This window comes from Halichoerus grypus, chromosome 3 (assembly GCF_964656455.1).
Source record: "Halichoerus grypus chromosome 3, mHalGry1.hap1.1, whole genome shotgun sequence".
Lineage (NCBI taxonomy): Eukaryota > Metazoa > Chordata > Mammalia > Carnivora > Phocidae > Halichoerus > Halichoerus grypus.
In genome coordinates this window covers 49,166,634-49,193,128 of record NC_135714.1, presented here as the reverse complement: position 1 = coordinate 49,193,128, position 26,495 = coordinate 49,166,634, and the positions used below count along the sequence as shown (strand labels likewise).

Sequence of the window (26,495 nt, the reverse complement as noted above, 5' to 3'; positions counted from 1 at the left end):
AATACAATTCTTTATATTAAAAGTGATAGTGAAGATTACTTTTGTGTTAGTCTCACTAGGATTCAACTCAGATATTTTAAAAGATTGTTACCATGTGCTTTAGGCACTTAGACATAGAAATGAATGAGTTAATTTATAGACAGAGCCATTTATTTTTCATTAGATTGAACCAACCCTCTTATCTCTTCTACAATAAAATATAACAAAGGGAAGAAGTTAAATGAATCAGCATCTTCAGACTTATTTTTTTTTTTTAAAGATTTTATTTATTTATTTGACAGAGAGAGACACAGCGAGAGAGGGAACACAAGCAGGGGGAATGGGAGAGGGAGAAGCAGGCTTCCCACCGAGCAGGGAGCCTGATGAAGGGCTCGATCCCAGGACCCTGGGATCCCAGGACCCTGGGATCATGACCTGAGCCGAAGGCAGACACTTAACGACTGAGCCACCCAGGAGCCCTCAGACTTATTCTTAAAGATGAAGGACACAGACCTTTTTTACTTTCAACCAGAGAAGTCATAGCTTTTCTTGTGATAAAATTTCATTTGTTAATATAATAGAGCTGATGGTTCTTCAATTTTTCTACTGTGAGATGTTAGATATGTATTTATATATTAGATATCTTTATAGTTAACCAAAGTAACTCAATTCTACATGTTCATATGCGGTTTTAATTTACTTCATATAAACAAAATTTGAAGTTTCAACATATAGAAGAATGGTCTTGAATTTTACCTGCTTGGCAATCTTACATTAAACAGAATTCTCAATAAGACCTGTGCTTAACTGCCATGAAAAAGTCTATAAAAATTTCCTGTTTATTTCAAAGTTTCCTTTTTTATAGAGCTAGGTTCATATTGTTCCTGGTAAGTAATTTTAAACCACTGTAAACACACTCTTAAAATAGCTCTGCATTTTTCAGAAACTATTCACAAGTTTCCTTGATTTTAAATTTGATATTTATCTTTACATATAATCAGATGGTCAGAGTGGTTCATGAACACTTCTTTCCCCCTCTGATGAAATCCAGAAAGTGTAATTATTACTAAATAACATCACAATGTGGTTTACATTTAACTTCAGCTTGGGATCTGGGTAATGTGACCCACGGTAATGAGGGTTTGATGGGAAACAAACTTTATTAAACAACAACAAACAACACGGTTCTAAAGCTTGCTCCTAACTGCATATAAGAACATCATGACAAATGGAATTCAATTCACTTCATTTAACTTTGAAATAATAATGCAATGCCATCCCCACCCTCCCCAAGCCCCCGCTCTGGGAAGTAAGGCGTATTTACTGATAACAGTGTGTGATCTCTGCTGTCTAGAAGCCTATCATGATTTTTATTTTGTAAGTTGTTTCCTAAGAGATAGTAGTATTTTGCTGCTTTTGTCATATCTTTTACTCACTATAAAAAGAGTATTACTGTTCAGAATCTTTTCCAGAATCCTAGATCTAGCACTTAATAGCTGCATAACCCTGGATGAGCTACCTCATCTTCTCTAAGCTTCAACTTCTTATTTCTATAATGAGGATAACGATACCTACCTCCCCAAGTTTTCATGAGAATTAGAAATAACCAAATGAAGCACCAAACAGTGTACTAGGCTTAAAATTGCCATTCAGTCAGTGGTGACCTTTCTTGTTCTTATTTTATTTGCTAATGACATTTCTAATGATATTTCCCTAAGTCTTGGATTTCAATTTTTCTTCTATTATTCAGTATTACTCCTATAGTTACAGTTGAATAGGAGCTGAGTAAAAGTCATATCTTAAATTACATGTTTATAAAGGCAAAGATTTCATATGACAGAATAAATGGAAATCACTACCAATTTTTTATCCTAATCGAGAACATATTAAAAAGTTCCACAGAAGTAAATTTATTTCATGATAAATATAGTCACTTAAAAATGAAATGTTAATAAGTGCTATAGTAAGCATTCATGAATAACGTTGTTATTCAAGGAAAAATATTAGCATAAGGAAGACATTTGGGTTTTACATTTCCCTTGACTTGAATTATTGGTACTTCAGATTCATATAGCTTTAGAAATGAACAATGTCTTGAATATCACATATTCAGATCTGTTTGGTAAAAGGAACAAGAGACTATAAAGTTTCATTTAATCATATAACACTATCTACTCTAAATCACACAAGAAAAAAGAAAAACTCCAGTGGATTTTATAAAGGACACAATGTACTTAGATTGTTTCCACTTGGCTCTATGACTTTGATGATGCCAAAGTCTCAATTATTTGTGTAGCAGATTTGATTTGAACAGTACATACAATAATGAGTTTACATAGTTTGATAGGAAACTTGTTACAGAACATTTTTCTCAGAGATCTTAGGATTTTGAAACTTTAATGAATAGTTTTTCTACTGTAGAAAATGAACAGGGATTAAGTCATTTAACCTATATGAAACATAAAAAAGGAACAAATAGTAAAAGTGCAAATTCTCAAAAAAAAAATTATAGCATTTTTCTTTAGATTAGATATTCTTCAATTTCTGCAAATAAATGTATTATTCCCAAATTCCCAGCAGTTTAATGGATCTGATTTAATAATGGTTCTAATTATACCCAAGAGGGAAAAGAAAGCTGCTTACATTTTAGAATTGTTCCATTTCTTGCTGAAGTAAAAGCAATTTACATTTAGCTGCCCTATAGCTTAAAATAGATGCTATATCTCAAAGTTTTCCATTAAATTCATCAAACATCTTATTGGATGGTTAGTGTTCAAATATCAATATTTATTGTCTTTTCATTGTGACCATACACACCCTAAATAAATTACAGTTGCCCCTGGAACAACGCAATTCTGAACTACATAGGTCTATTCTACACAGGTTTTTTTTTGATACAGTACTGTAAATGTATTTTTCTTACAATTTTCTTAGTCACATTTTCTTTTCTCTAGCTTACTTTATTGTAAGAAGAGGATATAAAATATATATAACATATAAAATATGAGTTAACTGATTGTTTATATTATTGGTAAGGTTTCTGGTCAACAGTAGGTGATTAATAGTTAAGTGTTGGGGGAGTCAAAAGTTATATATGGATTCTCAACTGTGTGGGGGGTTGGCGGCCCTAAGCCCCATGTTGTTCAAGAGTCAACTATATAATTAGACCATAGGCTTCCTCCATGTTGCTATTACAAATGACTGCTATGGTATTTTCCACTCTGTGCTGTTTCATTAAAAACATTTTTTAAAAAGATTTTTACTTTTATTAACATTTTCTCTTTTCTTATTAAACACTTAAAATATTAAAAAATATATTTGCTTTTGTCCCTTAGCAGGGGTGATGCCCAATTTCAGTTTCTATGATAACTGATACTACTAGCATGGTTTTTAAAGACCATAAATATAGGTAGAACAAAAAGGCAGTGTTCACCATTGCACATTTTTAGCATGAACCAAGTGCCCTTGCAAGAATTATGTTAGTTTTTAAACATAAAATCTCAGTGTGGCCCATATTTTTCCTACTGTTTATACAACATGATATATGCTTCTATTCTCAATTCAGCCTTGGCATAACCAGTAAAAATAAAATGAATTTGAGGATAAGGGTACAAATAAATGCATATTTTTTTCTTTTAATTTCTAGATGGTAATGTTCCTTAATGGTTTTTACTTTGCACACCAAAACACTCAAGATCTTGCCTGTAGACACTGCAGAAACTATATGTGGCTCTACATAACGCTGATGATCAGAAAGGTGAGAAAAACAATGATTCTGGACCAGTCAAGTGACTATAAAAACAGGCTTTCCAATAAGGTTCCAGATGATCAAGCTAGATATTTGATGTGGCAGATCCAATGAAGCTGTGAGATATAAATAATGGGAGAAAGGAGAGTAAATTACCAGAGATCCCTCCCTGTCAAGTACCAGACTGGTAATTTAGAGCAGGCAATGAGGTCTAGTCAGTGTCTAGTGCTTGAATTGGCTCAGGGCACTCCTACGTGAGGCTTACTCTGCAGGTTTTGGAATATTTTGCTAGCCAAATGAGACTTGCTGCCAGCTCCCCTCTGATTCTGGTTACACTTGCCCAAGGTTTCAGATCTCTAAAAGAGGCTGTCTTAATCAGTTCATCTGGGGAGCTTACATCCCTAAAGAGTCTCAGCCAGAGTCACTTTAAGTCACCTTAGTATGACTTTTCACCAAATAAATTTGAACAATATTTTTTGGGTTGGTCATTAAAAGATCATCTCCTGCAACCTGAGTATCTTAATGAGCTCTCCTGTCATTCAAGTCAGTGGGATAGTCTATAGACGAATGTGTCTATTGACCACTGGTATCGATAGAGAAGAAATCAGAGGCAGTTAGGTCCATGCCCATTACAAATTTATTATTGTAGTGAGACTTTGCAATTGCATTCTTTCACAGTACCAGAGCTTTTAAATTCTTTAGGGTATTAGGAATACACTCACTGTTATCTCCCACCTAACATCTTTCCCTTAGTTCTTCTTGATGACATTTTTTCAGTTGTGCAAGACAAACATTCCAAAAAGCATGATTTCTTTAAGCTTATAACTCCAAGGAAGAAGTTAGTCTTCTGCCATGTTGTTTCCAGTGCAAGTGGCACCATTCAACGCATTGAACACCAGAACTGAGCGAAAGACAACCAGGTGCATAATATGATACAGGGAGAACCTTCTTTTTGGTAGCTCCAGCCTTTTAGATGGTAAAAAACAATCCTACTATGGTGTTGGTAGTAAATAGATTCAATTTCACACCATCCAACACTATTATCAGTCCGTTAATATTCTCCTGCCTATAACATTCACTTTCTTTCTAATCTGGCAAGTCCAATAGTTTTATTGATTATTTAATAGTCTTTGAGAGTCTCCCCCCCTACCAATAGTTGGCCTTACCACCACTCCAGGGCTAATATCATTAGATAGCAGTTGAGACATCTCTAAAGGGAACTTTTTTCATAGGTAATACTTTCAGACAGGAATCTTCACAAGAACAGCTTTGAAGCTCTAAGAGTGATCTTGAAAATAGACATAAAGAAGTTCTGACTGTATGTTCTCAAGTTCAAAAAAAAAAAAGGACCAGAAGATTCTGAAGATGACAGTAGAGAACATTGGTTTTAAAATGTTCTTTGGCTCTCTTTTTATTTCCCTCAGCTTCCTTCTCATAAACCTCAGCTTCTCTTTTCTTTTCACTCTCTCTCCTGTACATATCACCCTGTTGACAGTGCCAAGGTTGAATATATACTTGTTTATGCTGTCCAATGGAGAAGTCTTTTTAAATTGTGGTAAAGAACACATATGAAATTTACTCTTAACCAAATTTTAAATGTATAGTACAGCATTGTCCACTATATGCACATTGTTTTACAACAGATCTCTAGGGAGAAATCTTTTTTTCTTTTTTTTTCCTCAAAAGCATTGTCACTTTACCAAAATCAAACTAAAGTTCCTTAATAAAGGAAACTAAAAATTGCACTATTATTTTGGACAGATGTGTGCATTAACATAGTGAAATTTTATACCATATGTGATTCACATTTGCCCTTTTTTTCCAAATTTGATAAATGTAAACAAAATGTTTTGTATTCTAAAATCCCAAAAGGATATCAAATTATTTAAATGTGCTTGAAAAAGGGGCCAGTATTAGGAGAAGGAAATTTACAGTAAAAGTGACATGAATGGGCCATTTATTTGTATGGCCACTAATTCCATAGGGCAACTGATCATAAATTGAGTGCCTGACATTCAGTAATAGATGATTATATCTGACATAATGAAGTTATAATGGAAGGTGTTCGCACACTGCTTGACTATTAAGTGCCCATTTATTGTCCCTGCACCAGGTGTGATACTGATAGGTTATACAAATCATCCAGAAGAAATGTCAAAATAGGCTCCTTTGCTGATAAAGCACCACACATGTTTATTAATATAGCAGCTTGTCTTAGAACTGGCCCATCTGCTCATTTAAAACAAATCTTTTTCCTATAAATATTTCAAAGTTAAGAGCATGACCACTCATAATAGTTTCAGAGTAGTAGGGATGGAAAGGGAAGAGGATAGAAAGGAAAATAGCTGGAGCTTTAATAAAATATTATGCTCTCCCTTTACCTTAGGTACGTTTAACAGAAGAAGGGGCAGGGAGGTAGCTTTTAATGTGGCATTTGCTTTAGATCAGTGCTGCATGAGTGTAGACCACTGAAAATGGTCCAGGCTCCAGCTGCTGCTGGAGCCAGGTGGGAAATGGCAAATTTCACCAATGTTTTCCAAGTACACATTTCAATAAAGTGCAAAATGAAGTACTCAATTAAGAAATTCTCCAGAGCCGTAGTTCATATGCATTTAAACTCATCAGAAAGTATTTTAGCTGGGTAGATTTTATAAAGAAAAATAATACCACAAATTTTTCTTGGGGTGGGAGGTGATTTTACAGCTCTGAGGATTTGCTTGTAAACCCGTTTTCTCTAAGGTATCACCGTCACATTTTTATATAACAGAAAAAAAAAAAAAAAAAACGGAAGCAAAATTTGAATGTTTACCTCCCGTTCTTCTTTTTTAACTTTAAGAAATCACAAGTAGAAGGCTAAGACATTTTCCATCTGGTATTCTGGGTTCTATATGCTTGCCGAGCAGTCCGTACATGCTGTGTTCTATCTTCAGGAATGGTTTTATCTAACCAACAAACAAGTATGCCCTGAAGGCGCCCCCTCAGATGACCACACACATTTGAAATGAAGAAGTACAATTGTTCAAAATAGTGAAACAAAGGAAAGGCATGGACCATTTGGTAACCACAGGTGGTTTTCACTCTATGGCCTTGGCTTCATTTATTCATTCATTAAAACCTAAATAAAGTCTGGCAGGCATGCCTTTCAGGTTCTAGGAAAGAACTTTATCAGACTCAGTATCACATAAATCCACTAGTCATACTTTTCTAAATAAATTACATCTTGTGATAACTAACCACCTGGTGACCAAAGGGCCAATTCAATTACTTGTAAAAGGCTAAAGGTCTCAGATACCCTTGAAATTATTTTTTTACATCTCCCATAGACTGAAAGGAAACAATTTCCAATCACGTTTCATGTTACATGTATTTTCCAAAAATTAATAATAGGTCATCTTCAGTTCGAACATGAACTACCCTTGTCTTCCAGAACACTATCAATATCCACCCAAATTATCCAAATTAGAAATCCAATAATTATCTCTTACTCCTCTCTCATATCCAATCACCAAATCTTACTTTTTTTTTTTTTAAGAGTTTATTTATTTGAGAAAGAGACAGCGTGAGAGAGATAGATCATGAGCAGGGGCAGAAGGAGAGAGGGAAGCAGACTCCCCGCTGAGCAGGGAGCCCGACGCGGGACTTGATCTCAGTACCCCGGGATCATGACCGGAGCCAAAGGCAGACGCTTAACCACTTAACTGACTGAGCCACCCAGGTGCCCCAAGTCTTATGTTTTAACTACAATATCTATGAATCCATCATGTCTCTTTTATTCCCCCTTGCTACTGTCTTTTAGTTTGCACTTTCAAGGAACTTTTTTGAAATAACTTACTAATTCTCTCTGCTCCCAATCCATCCTAAGCATTTCAATCAACATTTCAATGCAAAATAGTTGCTTACTGCCTTCTATGCCTGAAGTCCTTTGTAGTTTCCCCCATGTCTATAGATAGTATGCTTAGAACTGCTAGGCTTCGTCCACAGAGGTCTATTACAATCTGAGCCACAAGCCTTCTTGCCAGTTTCCTTCTCAGTTCATACCGTATCAGTGGTGGACAGACACTGAAGCCTTGGCCAGTTCCAGAGGCAATACAGACTAACCTCACCAACAGATGAACAGCCTCACAATCACCAGCCAAGAATCTCAAACAATGCCTATTTTAACAGAATCAATATTCTGTGTGTAGCTTGAGAATCCGATCCTTAAGGGTGAAGCAAATGTAGTCTTCTCATTGGTTATGTGTTAGGAAATGCTCTTCTTCCCTGCAGGCCCTGTAACCCCTCCCCTGGGCACTGAGTGGACTCCAGGCGTGTGTCCTCTCAGCTTCTGCTTCCAAAGGGCTCAGCACTTGTTCCCACAGCAATCTAAATTTGCCTGTTTCCAAATCCGTCAGCTACTTCTGACTCAGAGATGAGAAGTCACACATTACCCAGAAGCTAGTATGTGGAAAATGGAGGAGCTAGAGGGAAGAGAATCTTCAGAGAATTTAAATGGCAAGAGAGAATTCTGTAAATGAAATTTTAAGGAAAGGCCATACCTAGATTATTGGATTTACCTCTCTCTAAGCCATTCTTCACCTAGAGTCATCTTTTAAAAATCGAAATCAGATTATGTAGTATTCTGTGTAAAAATCCTTCAGGGGCTTTTAAAACCTTCATAGCTCTTAAAACCTTAACTCCTTTCAGGGCTTACTAGGCTGGCAAAGACTCTTTGCTTGACCAAACTTTAATTAGGCTCCTGAACCTTCTCTTAGGACCATCTCTACACTTGTGTAAAATCCAGGTACAGCAAAGAAAACTACCTACTAAATCATTTTAGCCATAACCCCCCATGCTCCATATCTGATCGCTCTCTGTATCTGATCAGGTTTCTCATCCTCTACCACCCCCTCGGTGATGTCTGATCACTCTGGCTTGTCTTCTGCAAAAATCCCATCAAGTTGTTTCCAGAATCCCCCTGACATTTCCTCTTAGTAACTTTCCATCCAGTGACCTCCCACCCTGTTCCTTGGCTATACATTCCCACTTGTCCATGCTATGCTTGGAGTTGATGCCCATTCTATACTGCTCTTTTTCCCTATTGCAATAGTCCTGGGGGAAAAATATCTGTTTTTATTGCTCTAATACTTGTCCATCTCTGTTTTTTTCCTTGAAAAAAAAAAAAGGCTGCCTGATCTGAGTCCTATATAGGTACTCTGCCTATATCCTTAGTTCCCTATCTCACTTTGTTCCAGAAATCATGTCCATTTATGTGGTTTTTAAAATCATTTTATCATTTTATTGTATTTTATTTTATTCATCACAGTAAGTGTATCTTTCCTCCCCATCCTTTTTTTTTTTTTTTTTAAAGATTTTTTTATTTGACACAGAGAGAGAGACAGCGAGAGAGGGAACACAAGCAGGGGAGTGGGAGAGGGAGAAGCAGGCTCTCCTCTGAGCAGGGAGCCCAATGTGGGGCTTGATCCCAGGACCCTGGGATCATGACCTGAGCCGAAGGCAGACGCTTAATGGCTGAGCCACCCAGGCGCCCCTCCTCCCCATCCCTTATTTCACCCATCCCCCCACCCACCTCCCCTCTGGTAACTGTCATTCTGTTTTCTATACTTAAGAGTCTGTTTCTTGGGGCACGTAGGTGGCTCAGTCAGTTAAGAGGCTGCCTTCAGCTCAGGTCATGATCTTCAGATCCTGGGATGGAGCCCCACATTGGGCTTCCTGCTCAGCAAGGAGTCTGCTTCTCTCTCTCTCTCTTTCTCTCTCTCTCTCCTTCTGCCCCTCCCCATCACTCATTCTCTTTCTCTCTCTCAAATAAATAAAATCTAAAAAAAAAAAAAGAGTCTGTTTCTTGGTTTGTCTCTCTCTCTTTTTTCTCCTTTGCTCACTTGTTTTGTTTCTTAAATACCACAAAGAGTGAGATCATATGCTATTTGTCTTTTTCTGACTTATTTCCTTAGCATTATACTCTAGCTCTATCCGTGTTACTGCAAATGGCAAGATTTTATTCTTTTTTTATGGCTGAATAATAGTCCATTATATAGATATTATATATATACTCCCACCAACAGTGCAAGAGGGTTCCTTTTTCTCCATATCCGTGCCAAGACTTGTTTCTTGTGTTTTTGATTTTAGTCAATCTGACAAGTGTGAGGTGATATCTCATTGTAGTTTTGATTTGCATTTCCCTGATGTTAAGTGATGTTGGGCATCTTTTCATATACCTCTTGGATATCTGTATGTCTTCTTGGGAGAAATGTCTATTCATGTCTTCTGCCCATTTTTAAACTGAATTATTTGAACATAAAGAGGAACTAAATAAACAAAATCTCTAATGAAAGAAGAGAAATAACAACCAACATCACAGAAATAGAAACAATTGTAACAGAATACTACGAAAATCTACATGCCAACAAATTGTACAACATAGAAGAAATGGTTAAATTCCTAGAAATATAACCTATCAAAATGAAAGCAGGAAGAACAGAAAATATGAACAGACTGATTACCAGCAATGAAATTGAATCAGTAATCAAAAAACTCCCAAAAAACAAAAGTCTAGGAGCAGATGGATTCACAGGCGAATTCTACCAAACATTTGAAGAAGAGTTAAAGATTTTATTTATTTATTTATTTATTTATTTATTTGAGAGAGCATGAGCAGGGCAGGAAGGAGCAGAGCGAGAGGGAGAATAGGGCTCCCTGTGAGCAGGGAGCCCAATGTGGGGCTTAATCCCAGGACCCAGAGATCATGACCTGAGCCTAAGACAGATGCTTAACTGGCTGAGCCACCCTTTTTTTTTAAGATTTTTTTTTTATTTATTTAAAGAAGAGTTAATACTTTTTCTCCTCAAAATATTCCAAAAAAATACAAGAGGAAGGAAAACTTCCAAATTCATTCTATGAGGCCAACATCACCCTGACACAAAAAGATAAAGACACTACAAAAAAAGAGAACTATAGGCCAATATTTCTCATGAACATGGATACAAAAATCCTCAACAAAATATTAGCAAACCGAATCCAATAATACACACAAAAAAATGGAACACCATGATCAAGTGGAATTTATTCCCAGGATGCAAAGGTGGTTTAATATTCACAAAACAATCAACATGATTATGTCACATCAGTAAGAAAAAGGGCAAAAACCATATGATCATTCCAATAGATGTAGAAAAAACATTTGACAAAGTACAGCATCCATTCATGATAAAAACCCTTTGCAAAGTAGGTCTAGAGGGAACATACCTCAACATAATAATAGCCTTATATGAAAAACCCACAGCCAACATCATAGTCAACGGTAAAAAAAAATTGAGAGCTTTTCCCTTAATATCAGGAACAAGAATGTCTACTCTCACTATGTTTATTCAACATAGTACCAAAAGGCCTAGCCACAGCAATTAGATAACATAAAGAAATAAAAAGCATCCAAATTAATAAGGAAGAAGTAAAACTCACTATTTGCAGATGACATAATATACATAGAAAATCCTGAGATTCCACCAAAAAACTACTAGAACTGATAAATGAATTCAGTAAAGTCATGGGATATAAAATCTATGTACAGAAATCTGTTGCACTCCTATACACTAACAATGAAGCAGCAGAAATTGAAATTAAGAAAACAATCCCGGTGGTGTCTGGGTGGCTCGGTGGGTTAAGCATCCAACTCTTGCTTTCAGCTCAGGTTGTGATCTCAGGGTTGTGAGATCGAGCCCCACATCAGGCTCCATGATCTGCATGGTGTCTGCTCGGGATTCTCTCTCCCTCTCCCTCTGCCCCTCCCCCATCTCAAAATAAATAAATAAATCTCAAAAAAAAAAAAAGAAAAGAAAACAATCTCATTTACAATCGTACCAAATCAATAAAATATCTAGGAATGAACTTAATCAAAGATGTAAAGGACCTGTATTCTGAAAACTATAAAACACTGATGAAAAAATTTCAAGGCAATGCAAAGAAATGGAAAGACATTTCATGCTCATGGGATAGAAGAACAAATACCGTTAAAATGTATATACTACCCAAAGCAATTTACAGATTTATTGCAATCCTTATCACAATACCAAAAGCATTTTTCACAGAACTAGGACAAATAATCCTAAAATTTGTATGGAACCACGGAAGACCGTGAATAGCCAAAGCAATCTTGAAAAAGAAAAACAAAACTGGAGGTATCACAATTCCAGATATTCAGTTATATTACAAGGTGGTAGTAATTAAAACAACATGGTACTGACATAAAAACAGACACATAGATCAATGAAGTAGAACAGAAAACCCAGAAATAAGCTTACAATTATATGGTCAATTAATCTTTGACAAAGGAGGAATGAATGTACAATGGGAAAAAGGTAGTCTCTTCAACAAACGATGTTGGGAAAACTGGACAGCCACATGCAAAAGAATGAAACTGGACCACTTTCTTTCACCATACACAAAAATAAACTCAAAATGGATTAAAGACCTAAATGTGAGAGCTGATACCATAAAAATCCATGAAGAGAGCACACACAGTAATCTTTTCGACATAGCCTGCAGCAACGTTTTTCTAGATAGGTCTCCTGAGGCAAAGGAAATAACAATAAATTATTGGAACTACATCAAAATAAAAAGTTTCTGCACAGTGAAAGAAACAATCAACAAAACTAAAAGGCAACCTGCTGAATGGGAGAAGATATTTTCAAATGACATACCTCATAAAGGGTTAGTATCCGAAATATATAAAGAACAGATATAACTCAAGACACAACTCACCTTCATTCTTCACAGTTCAACTCAACAGTCACCTCCCTAGAGTTGTTTCTCTTTTCTTTATTTTTATTTTTATTTTTATTTATTTATTTGAGAGGGGGAGAGAGAAAGAGATAGCGAGAGAGAGCATGAGCAGGGAAGAGAGGGAGAACAGGTTCCCTGCAAGCAGGAAGCCCAACATGGGGCTCCATCCCAGGACCCTGTGATCATTTACTGAGCCAAAGGCAGATGTTTAACCGACTGAGACACCCAGGCTCCCCTAGAGTGGTTTTTCTTGACCATCCACCTTATGTATCTCCTTTATACCTCTAACCATAACCCAATTCATAATCTTATTTATGTAATATATAATTGATCTGTTGTTGACTTCCTCCAATACAAGGTAAAGCCCCTGAGGACAAACATCTTTCCTCTCCTGTGCATCACTGCAGGCCAGTCCCCTGTAAAGTGCACGGCAAATAGTTGGCATTCAGTATAGTACTGTCACAGCAAAACTGACTTGAATTAAATTCAACTACATACATTCATAAGGCATTTAGGAAACAATTTCACTTGGCATTTTCATCAATGAGCACATGGCCCAGAGAGAAAGGATGACAGGGACAGTGTTTCTTCAGTTCTATGTTTCCCCACACGGTTCATCAAATAGGTATCACCACAGCCAAAAGAGGTTTTAGGTATTTCTATATTCACATTTTCTGATATTGAGGAATAACTCACTGTTGGATATATTGTATTTTGTGGATAATTTAGAGGATTTCTGAAGGTGGGCTTTGTTTTTGTTTTTGTTTTTTGACCTCACTCACTAACTTCAGAATCTAACCCATGTGTAAGATGCAATCACATAGAAAATACTTGTTCAACACCGACTGAAAGTTAGTCTTTCAGAAGACCACAGAAAAAAGAGCTGATCTATAGTTTTATTGTTTGATACATGTTTGAAATTAAATGCATAGACATTCACAGAAAAAAAAAAAACTGTTTGTTTTTAATATAAAACTGTATTATAATTAAGCCGGTAGGAAATTAGGAGTATAAGAACATTGTAAACTCTCTGAGGACTTATTTTCTTGATCTTACCATGTATGAGCTACACTGAGTCTTAAACTGGAGCAAAAAAGATTGCTGCTAAATTATACTAAGCAATATTTACACAGCATTTTATAAGGTATAAAGCACTTCCATATATAATATCATATTTGGTATTTGGTCCTTAAACAAATTTGGGAAACAGGTTGTTGTTGTGGAGATGAGATTTTTCCATGATCATATAGTTAGCCACCTGGGGTGGGGTTAGCAGATTAAATGCCAGCATTAGCATTTAAGCTGCATACTTCCATGTGACTCCATCTAGGAGAATGTGATGCCAAACTTAACAGGAGCACCTGCTCCAGTGAGGGAAACTGGTTTTTTTTTTTTTTTTTTTTTGCTGGACTCTTAAGAACTGGAAGTAATTGCTAGACCCAGAGATACACGAACAAAAAGAAAAGTGCTTCTTAGTACACATCAAGGGAGCTAAGTGCCTCTTAGTGTGAAGGTAATACTGTTTGGGATGTTATAGGATGAATAATTGCTGAAATCAACACTTCCCATAGAGAAGAATATGGTTTTTAGCAGCTGGGGAAACAAGATCCTCATTCACCAAGTAGTGATATGTAAGTGAATGTTATGTAACAGTCCCAACGCTTACTGTCCTTCCTGTCAAGGTATATAAATGTATTTTAAGAGAAAAGAGATCTTTACCTAATCTTAGGCAATTGACTCTAAGAGTAAAAGATATTTTAAAATTTAAGGATTTAACATATATGGACTTTACCATGCTGTCTTTTAAATCTATTGCCAAGTAAGAATAATTAAAGAAGATACTCCTGAGGGCATGAGTGTGTGCATGAGTGCATATGTGTGTGAGTACACCAAAGAATCGGAACTTTGCAACTGTGAGTGTTCAACAGGCAGGGACAAGGGTGATTATTCCACTTGAAAGTCAAAACCTCCTCCACCCCAGGCTTTGGTAGTAGCTGTCAACACAACTATCAGCTAGCTGTCTCCTCCAGGCAATAAGATAATTAATTTTTAGTATACTGGTATAAAATTATTTTCTGGTGATTACACAAATAATAACCATTTGTGGGAGAGGATATTGAAAACTACAAGAATAGGGTATTTTATCACAATGCCTGACTTCTTTTTTTTATGGTATGATTTTCAATACTTCTTTTGAGAGAAACAGTAAGATATTTTATGAAAAGAGTAAAAAGTAACAGTGTAACAGTACAACAAAGATATTCTATTTCATGGAAGAAGACATATGGATGGATGTCACATGGATACACAAAAAAGTTATTGGTCACTGGGTACTAAATAGTAAAGTGTTCACACTACTTGTGCCCTATTGTTTTCTTAAGATGACTAATAGAGATGGTGAGGAATTTTCTTTAAAATACTGTACTATGGATAGTTAGATCTTCCGATACCTTGCTGATAATATGTTTCATTACTAATTACTTGCTATATAGTATGTTGTTTTAGAAATTAAATCACGATTCCTATTGTATAAATGAAAAACTGACAAGAGTAGAATCTTTATAGATGCCTGGGTTTGACTCCTGGGTTCAATGTGTAATACTTAATCTGACCTTTATGAAGTAAAGAATCTCTCAATGGCTCAAATTTTTTATTCACAAAATTACAATAATAATACTACCTGCTTCATGGGATTCAGGAAATTAATGAAATTAGTAATCCATATCATGTGCTTCGAATAGAGCCAGGAACAAATGGTAATTGTAAATATTAAATGTTCATACCATGTCCACTCAAAAAGTATGTATCTATTGGAATATTCAGAAGAATATTATGATTGATTTTCTATGGTAACTGGGAGAGAGGGGGTCATGTGGGTAATTTTCAGTTTGAACGTATGATTTAAAGATAAATGTTAACTATTATATTATTATTACTATCATTATTATTACTAACTAGCAATAGCTTGCTATAAAAAGTTGTGACATTCAAAAAATGCTAACTGTTTTCTCTCTGAACAAGAGAAAGCAGCTACACTCCCATCTTTCCAAATGAAAATAAAAGCCAAGAAAAACAAAGAGTAGTCAGTCCTGGAACTTAAAGGCGCAATCTTAGGAGAGCTGGGCCAGTGAGCAACCTTTGGAGGGCAGAGGGTGCTGGGGATGGGGGTTGAGTGGGGAGGTATGAAGTTCAAAGAACTGAACCCTGGTCATAGCTGCTTAGACCCATCCTAGTTCCAGAGACTTTCCCTTGCCTTGAGCAACAGGCTCCACGGAGGAATTGTCATTCAAGTCAAGGATCATTATCACTGGATCTACCATCAGCTACACTGAACCTGAAAGAGGTTGTTCAGATCACAACAGGATCAAGCCTCTATTTAATGTCCTCTAAGTACTAAGAATATCATTCTGTGAGCCAATGTAGAAGTAGAATTCAAACAAACTCTGTCTCCCTTTTCTTTCAGGCTCATGAGGGACTATCAGGACTAGATGACCAAGAACCTACTGTAAAAAACTACCAGATCAGGCTACTTTCTGGAATAATTATTCTCAACATATGAATTATATACCACAAGGGGCCTGTAGGATTGTGCTAAATTATTTCAAATGATAAATGTTGGCTTTTAAACAATGACTTATATTTGTAAAGTATGTTATAATTTACAAAACCTTCATACTTATTCCTAACAATACTGAATAGAAAGTATATTTTACCATTAAGTTTAGGATTTAACTCCAATTAAATCCAACCTAATTTCAAGTATTACTATATAGTAGTATGCCTAATGCTAGAAATACAATGATGATGACCAGTAAGTCTGAATGAAAAAGTGATAGGATCCTTGTAAAATGAAATGAGACAATGCATATAAAATACTTTTTCCTGTGTCTGATACAAGATACATACTTAATAAATGGCAATGATATTTACCACTAATATTAACAAGCTTTATCTTGTAGGTGTTCACAGTGTACATTAAACACAGTAAAAAAATGTTTGGCATTTATAAGTGTAGAAAAAGTGTGTTTATTTAACATGGTCAAAGTAATCTGTTATATGCAAGTTTCATTTTTTTTTTTTTTTTAAGATTTTATTTATTTATTTGACAGAGAGAGAGACACAGCGAGAGAGGGAACACAAGCAGGGGGAGTGAGAGAGGGAGAAGCAGGCTTCCCGCTGAGCAGGGAGCCTGATGTGGGGCTCAATCCCAGGACCCTGGGATCATGACCTGAGCCGAAGGCAGACGCTTAACGACTGAGCCACCCAGGCGCCCCTATGCAAGTTTCATTTTTATTCCCTTGGGTTAAGGGTGGATAAACTAGGAAATTATGTTCTACCATATAATGTCTGCACACAAGAGAAGTTAGAAAAATACCACCATAGAATACTAAAAAACAGGCCTGGAGACTCCTCAATAAGAATGCCAGATGTCTTGTTCTTATTTTATTTTAATCAATTTCAAATGTTTTTACATTCCACTAGATAGTATGATGTGCCAATGTCTCTAATTTGTGATGCTAAATCTTTGGCTATAGCCTATTTTTAATATAGATGCACCAGGCAGGACCATCTGTTTATTTTGAACTTTAAAAAATATTTTCAATGTGGATTTGCTGAATGTAATTCAATTTGCACATAAAACTTAATGCTTGGCATTATTCTAGTTCATTGATTATGTGCCAATTGAAGCATATTTATATTACTCAGTTTATTATAGCAAATAAAAAAAAGACCTAAAAAATAAATGTAATGTTTCAAATGTGCCCAAATATTTTAGTTTTTTTTTTCAGAGTATTTGTAACTGTCAACAAATTAGCAAATGCATAAATTAGTATTTAGCATTAGACTTCTAATTAAATATAAGATCTTACCTAAAGGAAAATTATACAAAATAAATACAAACTGTTTTCACCAGCATTACTACTAGTGGTTTACTACATTGGAAGGTGGAGAGTATTGGTAACTGTCAAACTGTTTATACAGGAGAACACTATAAATATCATTTTTAGTAATATAAATGAAGGACATCCTTCAGAAGAGAACCTTTTTTTTTTTTTCCTGGGTTATTGACAGGAATTTATCTAACTTGAATTGTTAGTGATGTTATGAAGGATTCCTAGGTTGGGTTCTATAATTGCTAAGGCTGTCACAAAATTGTACAGGAAAACAATGAAGCAACACAACATCAATAACAAAACAATACAGTCTCAACTCAAGGGCATGCCTCAATTGATATATTTGAGTCTCAAATAATATATACTGCTGCTTAGGATTCTGATTCAGCTTCCAACACAAACTCCCACCCAACCACCTTCTTTGTGTCAGTCTGCTTGTAATGTAAACATAACTCTGGGGTAAGGGGTTTTGCATTTGAGTAGTTAGGAGGAAAATAAAGGTCAGGAATAAAGAATAGTTGGTGAGGACACATGACCTTCAGAACTACAACTCTTAATGAGTCCTGCTAAGAACTCCAATGTGCTCATTTACAAATCTGCTACAAACTACCAAAGTAGTTTTTCATTTCCAATTATAAAATAAAAATTGGGGAAATATGTCTCAAAAGCATGTAGAACATATTTGCATAAAAATATATAATCAATCCCATTAAATTAACTAGAAAATTATAACAAACTTGTTTTAATAATGAAAGGTTTAAAAATAATAGTGCTTCTAGATGAAGCTTTTTTTAAAGTCCTGATTAATGAGACATATGGCAAGAAAAATTATTATAATGGTGAATGCTGATTCAGGATCTTATTTTTATTAAGTAGTTTATAGTGAGGGCTGTGACGATTTTTCTATTTATAGCGGCAGGTCTGGTTAATTACCTTGTAATGTATTGTGACATTAATGCACTAGTAAACTATTGGAATTTACACCCCTATTCAGTAATAAAATCTGTAAATTGAAGAATGCATATAAAGCTATCACAGGCATAAATTATGTAACCAAATGCTATGTATGATCACATTAGATTTAAAGAATAGAATCTCTCAAATTTACTCATCAGTGGCTAAGTTCTACAGAATTCATAAACTGCTGCTACTTTGAAATGCAGATCACAATATTTTATTCAAGGCTATTTGGTAACCTGCTACTACATTTTCCATATGGTTACTAAGATCATGTTGGTCAGAATTAAAATGCACAATACTAAAGAAGAAACATATTATGATAAACAAATGCATCAATGTCATATTTTTTCTTAAAAAAATGAAAGAAAAGTGAAAAGTCAAGGCAATTGAAAGGAGGGAGAATAGTGGCATGTGGATTAAAATCATAATGATTCGGGCGCCTGGGTGGCTCAGTTGGTTGAGCGGCTGCCTTCGGCTCAGGTCATGATCCTGGAGTCCCTGGATCGAGTCCCGCATCGGGCTCCCTGCTCGGCAGGGAGTCTGCTTCTCCCTCTGACCCTCCCCCCTCTCATGTACTCGCTCTCTCTCATTCTCTCTCTCTCAAATAAATAAATAAAATATTTTAAAAAAATAAATAAATAAAAAAATAAAAAAATAAATAAAAAAAAATAATAAAAAAAAATCATAATGATTCATAGGTGATATAGAACTTGAGGGCACAAAAAAAAAAGAAAACGTGATAAAAAATGTAATTTTTTGAGATATGCTTACTTAATTATTTTTCAGAATAGAGTTTTACAACACAATTCCTAAGTTACCAATAATTAGTTCACTATCTCAAATACTCAAAGCACAATCACTATATATATATATATATGTGTGTATAGAAGTACCAACTAATCCAAAATATTTCAGATGAGAACAGAATAAAATGGCAAAATATTTGAAGCAATCTGATATGTTACCATATGTTAAATAGTTAATATTTTCTTTTTTCTTTTTTTTTTTTTTTAAAGATTTTATTTATTCATTTATTTGAGAGAGTGAGAGAGAGAGAGCACATGAGAGGGGGGAAGGTCAGAGGGAGAAGCAGACTCCCCGCCGAGCAGGGAGCCCGATGCGGGACTCGATCCCGGGACTCCAGGATCATGACCTGAGCCAAAGGCAGTCGCTTAACCAACTGAGCCACCCAGGCGCCCAATAGTTAATATTTTCTATCAATAAGTTCCCTGTGCTAATATTGGTAACTATATCGATAACATTTTAAACATTGTTGTTTTGTATTGTTACTTTGATGAATGTCAGAAAATTAAATATGATATTCCTATAAAAATACAGGTCCATAAAATACATAAGGAATTAATACATGAAGCAATAATTCCTAAAACATTAACATGCATGTAGACTAGTAGAAATTGGTACAGAAAGGGAAAGTAAGAGAATATATGCAGAGAGAGAATATAGAGAGAGAGTAATATCTAGATAAATGTTTCATATTCTCAATATGTATATAATTATAGTAGAAAAATAGAAAAAGGAAAGCCAAAATGGTTAGCTAACGTTAATTTTTAGGGAGTATAAGGATGTTGTTCTATATCTCACAAAAAAAATACAGTTATTGGAGCTAGAATTCCATTTTATTTAAAGAACCTGATGTATTACTTTATAATTCATATAAAAACCTATAACATACATGAGAAATTCTGTCTATTTATAGATATAGATATAGACATATGTAGAGTTCATCTGCATATAAGTATCAACAGCCGTATTCTGTATAATTAAAAATAGCAAATGAAGATGAGGGGTGACAGCTGAAAGTTGAAAGGAAATACTCTGGTTCCAGAGTAATGCTATTATTATGCCAACTCTACCCCATTTCCAATATTTGTTTTTAAATGAATTTTAGATAGTTTTAATAAAAAAAAAGCAAAAGATTTTTTTCAATGTGATGATAATTTATACAAACCTCTTTTTTTACCTTTTTAACTGTTCTCTGAATGTTGCAGAATTGTGGCACATGAGCTAGTAACTCTAACTGCAATTGCATTAATCACAGAGCAGTTTAGGAAGAGCTCTGGGTCAATGTATATAGAGGAATGCTATGAAAACTAGAAGTTATCAAGACAATCATTCTAAGGTAGAGAGGACCACTTGAGGCCGATATCAAGCAGAGATGACTGCTGGATTCTAGTAATTCATTCTTTACCAGGTCAATACCATCACTATTTTGACGAAGATTGTGCCATTTTAAAGTGGAGCTTTTAATAATGCCTACCTAACTTCTAACTCTTTAAGGTCTAGTTTATGTCACATATTTGCCAGGAACTTGGCACTTATTATTTTACTTAATTATCCTAATAAACTTGCTGGGGTGATGTTATTATCCTTGATTTACAGATGACAGAAAGAAGCTGCCTAAGGTTACTCAGGTCTGCCTGGCTTCAAAGTCCAATTTTCTTCCCTATGCCACAGCAGTGAGCCCAAAAGTACATAGGGATAGCCACATTATATCTAGGGCCTACCAGATGCCAGATTCTATTCTGTATCTTCACAAAGATGCCAGATTCTATCCTAATCTTCACAAAGACACTGTGAAGTTCTTATATCTGACCTTCCGTGTACTAGCTGAGGAAACCAATGATAAAATAGGTCTGGAACTCCCAAGTTTAAGTTAATTGGCTTTAAATTCCTTTATTTTATCAGTCAATTTTTGTCTCACTTCATTTTACCCTTTTCTGCCTTGCTATGGTAGTTTGAAATGACCCAATTCCCCTCTTATCTGTATCCATGGTCCTTTGGATTTTGGTTCCTCAATCAAGCAATAAGAGTCATTTTCTCCCTTTTTAAGTCTAGGATTGGCTATGTGACTTGCTTTGGCCAATGAGACACAGCAAACAGGACACAAGCAGAGTCTTGAAAAATATTTGAGCTTTAGGACTTGTCTACCTATTGTTGGGAATCCTGTCACAATAGGAATGAGCCTGTGCGAGACTGCTGGATGATGAGAGCCATGTGACCATCATCCCAGATAACATTAAGGTGACTACCAAGAATTGACTGAGTTTCCTTCCATGCAAAACCAACCAGCTTGCTACCTACTAAACATCTAACTTCAGCCAAGTCAGCTTTGAACATTATAATACATTTTGAAAATAATAAGTATTTCTTTAAAAGTGGAAAGACAAATTCTGTCGATTATGGAAAAATAAATGTTACTTTTAATTTTTATTTTGTATGACTATTTTAAAAAATCTTTAATTTAAACAGATGGCATCAATTTAAATCATAATTTTAATTTATATATTTTTAAAACTAAATAATCATATTAACACTAAAACAACTTTAAAAAGAAAACATAAAATATAAAATATCACTTTGAAAGGAAATAAATCTGTCAATATGACTTCGTTTAAAGTATATTAATTTATTTAAAAAAAGGATAGTAGAAGAAGAAAATTCCAATAAAATGTAATGGTTATCTGGTAATCTCTGAATCTAAGTTGATTTTCAAATAGTCCTCCAGTAGTTGAATCACTACGTATCCTTATTTCTTATTTTGTTTTACAAATATTTCTCAGAACAGTATTTCATATTTTAGTTTATAAATAAAATTTCCTCTTTCTGTTATCAGATTCCTTGTACATTATAACCCCCTCCCCACTTTTTAAACAGGCACTGCATTGTAAAATACATATTTATAACTATCCGTATTTTGTCTTCATCAAAAATAATAAATACAGTTTCTTTTTCTTTAAATAGTAGTAGTAGTAGTAATAATAATAATAATAATAATAATAATAATAATAATAATAATCAACTCACCTCTAACAGGGGGTCTTTCTAGCTCAGAGTCAAGGTGAATAGGTGGAGAGATGTAGGACACCTGTCCATGATGTGCCTGCCCTGTGGACCCAAAAATAAATGTTAAGCAGACATTGCAGTTATGTCTTTTTACACCTTTTTGTCTGTTTTTATGATGTCATATTATCTTTCTTCACTCTGAATTAATTGTCATTATACCACGTAGACAGAGCTAATCAAACACAGGAGCATTATGCATCATCCAAACATCAAACAATTAAATCAGTCCTTCTTAAAACTACCTATTCTTTTATCATTAAATTGCACATTTATTGTAGAATGACACTTTTAAAAATACAATGAAAATGACTTACAAGAAAAATAAAATGGAAGAAAAAAAGACATAAACAATACAAGTCCACATTTTTTACTGTCAGATTAAACCAACAAGCACTCTATCAATTTGCTAAAGTGTTTCTAAACACTTATTCTCAATTCATGCACTTATTTCATTGTCCCAGACCAGTAATATGCAGTCTGCAGACTGGCATCAATGTTAAATAAACTCGGGTAGCACTTACTTAAATAACTTTATAACTTTGGTTAATTTTTTTTTTTACTTTTTATAATTTATTTCTATTATTTGAATAGAAAACTACTCCTTCCTGCTCAGTGTGTTTTATGGAAAAACAATAACTAGCCAGGATATAAAAAGCAGGTAGATGAATTCATTTTCTATTCCTTGCAAACCATTCTGCCAGCTCACATACTTTGTAACATATTTTCTGTTTTATGAGTTAAGGTGTTGATTTGAAGGTCAAGGTGCTGACTGGAAAAACTGCTAGCTTACAAACAAACAAAAAAATTTCTAATGTTCAAAGTAGCTATACTTTGTATACTGATGATTCAGTAAGCAATTAGAATTTCACGGCAAGAAGGCATAATCACAGAGTCAGTTCAATTTCTAAAGCTACTTTTTAAAACTATTTCTAAAAAAAAAGGTTTGGGTAGAAGCAGAGGACCCATCAATTTCTTTCTACAATGGGAATATGCCGTTATATTTTATACATTTACTATAGCAATTTACAGGGTTGTTAATCTCTTTTCCTAAACAAGGAAAGTTAATGATACATAGATTATGATAACAGTTAGAGTAACCTTCCTGTTTCAAGTAATATTTGACTTGTAATAAACTCTGCTGATTCCTCTTATGAGGCACATTTCAAATAATTAATATGGCTCCCTGTTGATAGTAGTTGTTGTTGCTCCCAGCCTTTTTCTAGCTAACAGCAGACACAGTGGAGACATGGGAACACACAGAGCCCCTCATAATGGTAACTAAGAATATTGTGCATTCACTGGCCATGTTTCAGTGGGATACTAAAAGCACTGTTATGAAAGAAGTAAGACAGTGACTGTGCCCTTGTAGCAGTCCATGTGTAATGCAACTTAATAAAAACTTTAGGCTATCTTAATTATGAAAACACCTAATGCTTACCTATGTAGCATACTTGATTGCAAAATCACTTTTTATTTTTAAGGTCCTGTGTCATTACAAATGAATTGGTTTGAAACTTTATCGATTATCTAAATGAAAATAAAAATCTTTGACTTTATATTGGTTCCAAATAATCTCAGCATATAAAATAATATTGATTTCGCGTCTAATCAAGGAACAGGACTTTTACCACATATAATAACTAACATGCATTCATACATACATCATCTCCATTTACGCAACCATGTCACTACGGGGATTTAAAGGTAGGTGCTATGCCAACATATTCATATTTTTAAATCAAAGAAACAAGCAGAGGAGACTGAGTAACTTGCTCAAACACATGCAGCTAGTAAATAGCAAGGCCAGGGGCATTTTGACTCCAAATGTGAAGTGTTTTCAAGTATATCAGAATATTTTTCTCAAAGAAGGTCTCCGTATACTAAACCTGGAAAAAAAAGTGTATAGATTTTAGTGATTAAACTCTGACAAGTAACTGCTTGTGAAACTGTCACCTTACATTTAGTTTGAAGTAAAAAGTCCTCTTAAATGTCACATTTGCCTCTGTTCTTGGGATAAGCACATAACTTCAAGAGTGCTCAACAGGATACTTTAGGTAGCACAAGATCACAGTGTGTATGTCCCTAAGGGGGACTGGAGATATCAAAGAGGCAGCAGAATGGGATGAGGATATTGACAGTCAAGTCCTGAACTTGGTTTGTCAAAATGTCCATTCTCTCTCCAATGAGAACTCCAGCAAACTGCAGGATGAGGTGTGGCAGGGAGAGCTATAGTGACAGGAATTGACAGAGACTCTCAGTCTTAGAGGAATGTCAGAAATGCAGTGATAGATTTCAGTTTGGTGACTGAGATTTCCGATCCACAGAATAAAAACCAGAAATCATGGAGGCTGCTGTTGATTAACTACATTAATCAAATACATAAAAAAAAAATTCTCCTTCACTTTAGATCACACATTTGTCTCCACAAAAACATATAAGAGGTAATAAAACCTATTCTAATCTGTGGTTAACTGAGGCAATGAATCTCAGGGAGATAAATGCTCTTCATCAGGGAGAGCATTATAAAACATGGAGAATTATAGTTTGAAAAAAAAAAAACCCAATAACTATCAAATATCCACCCCCTCATTAAGAATTACTGCAAGATAATGGTAATAATAACAAACTGTGGCTAAAACCATAAATAACTTCCATGTATAATTCTTCTAGACATTATGGTGAATAATATCCAACCAAAAATGTGATCGGTTCAAAAAGAGCTTAGGAAGATAAAAAGCATGGCAAATGTATACTGTTTTTATTTTACTTTTTATTTTATTTTTAAATTTTTATATTTTTTTAAAGATTCCCAAGAGAGAAAGGGGGGCGGGGCAGGGAGAGAGGGAGAGAGAAAGAATCTCCAGCAGACTCCCTGCTGAGCTCAAAGCCTGAGGCAGGGCTCTATCTCAGGAACCTGAGATCATGACCTAAGCCAAAAACAAGACAGGGATGCTCAATGGACTGAGCCACCAAACACATACTGTTTTCAAAGATTTGACTAGAATACTTCTAGACAGGGAGCATACCTGCTCTCTCATTTATCACTGTCTTTACCATGCTCTCCTGTCTTACACTAGACTTTCCTGGTCCTTATAACAGAAGCTTTATATATCCAAGTGTGAAATGTGCTGCTCCAATTTTCCCCTTACTTTTCCAAATTAAAAAGATACAGATTTACTTATTTATTTCTCCTGAATTTTACTTTCCTTTTTTCCCCCTAGATTTTAAAGCCAAAAAATCATACTGAGATTTTGATTAGAACTGCATTAATTCTTTAAATTAATTTGGAGGATAAACATTTAAAACATTTTGTCTTCATTTTCTTTTAAATGGATCTCCACTTGTTTGATGTCATTAAATAAGTTAAATAATTTTTAAAATTGTTTATATTTTGGTTATAAGAATATTTCATTAAGTATTCTATTTTCCCCATTTAGATGAAATATTAAGATTTTCTTGATAACTTTCACTGAACTTTTTTGATGGCTATTGTTGAGATTATTAGTTACTGACTGACCTTCTCAGCTCCTTAGAGCTAGAAACACTGACTGATACTAAAGTTTAGTTATTTTCTGTGATCTTTGTTTCTTATATGAAATATATTCCCAAATTAAGTTTCACCTATATACTCTTTTATTTAATTATTTTGTGCTATAGAATTTAAATTTTAAAAATTGATTTTATAGGACATGAAATTTAGACGACAGAGTTTCCTGGGGATGCTATTCACCTGTCAACTTACCTTAAGTTCCTACAAAGTATTTACCAAAGGAATAAACAATACTGGATGATAGGTTCCATAAAAGAATTAAAAGGGAGAGAGAGAAAGAAAAAAAAGCTCATGGTTTATTGCTAAGGAGTCAAGGAAAACAATGGCAGTGGAGAAATAGTTGGATAGCTTACGAGATTTCATTCATTTTTAGTCTAGGTAAAATGATAAATTTGTGTGAAGATGTCATATATATGTGTATATACACATAAACATGTGTGTATAGATGTACATTTATGCAATAAATCTATATTGATATATAATTTACATACGGACAATTCCCCCATTTAAAGTATACAGTGGTTTTCAGTATATTCACAGAGTTGTGCAACCACCACCATAATCAATTTGAGACCATTTTCATTGCTACAAAAAGAAATCCCAAGCCTGTTATCAGTCACTCCTCATTTCCTCCCAACTCATCCCTAACTTAGGCAACCACTCATTTACTCTCCATCTCTATGTATCTGCCTATTCTGAACATTTCATATAAATGAATTACACAAAT

At 34.7% G+C, this 26,495-nt stretch overlaps 1 protein-coding gene across 25 annotated transcripts in view; it reads right to left on the bottom strand.

Annotated features, from left to right (window-relative positions):
- The window catches only part of ADGRL3 (adhesion G protein-coupled receptor L3), an 829,369-nt gene that overhangs the window by 235,199 nt on the left and 567,675 nt on the right, over positions 1 to 26,495 (bottom strand). For all 25 annotated transcript variants that reach the window (XM_078068714.1, XM_078068715.1, XM_078068719.1 and 22 more), the window contains one exon: positions 22,180 to 22,260. In XM_078068714.1, coding sequence (XP_077924840.1) covers positions 22,180 to 22,260 — 81 coding nt within the window. The remainder of the gene's footprint in view (positions 1 to 22,179; positions 22,261 to 26,495) is intronic.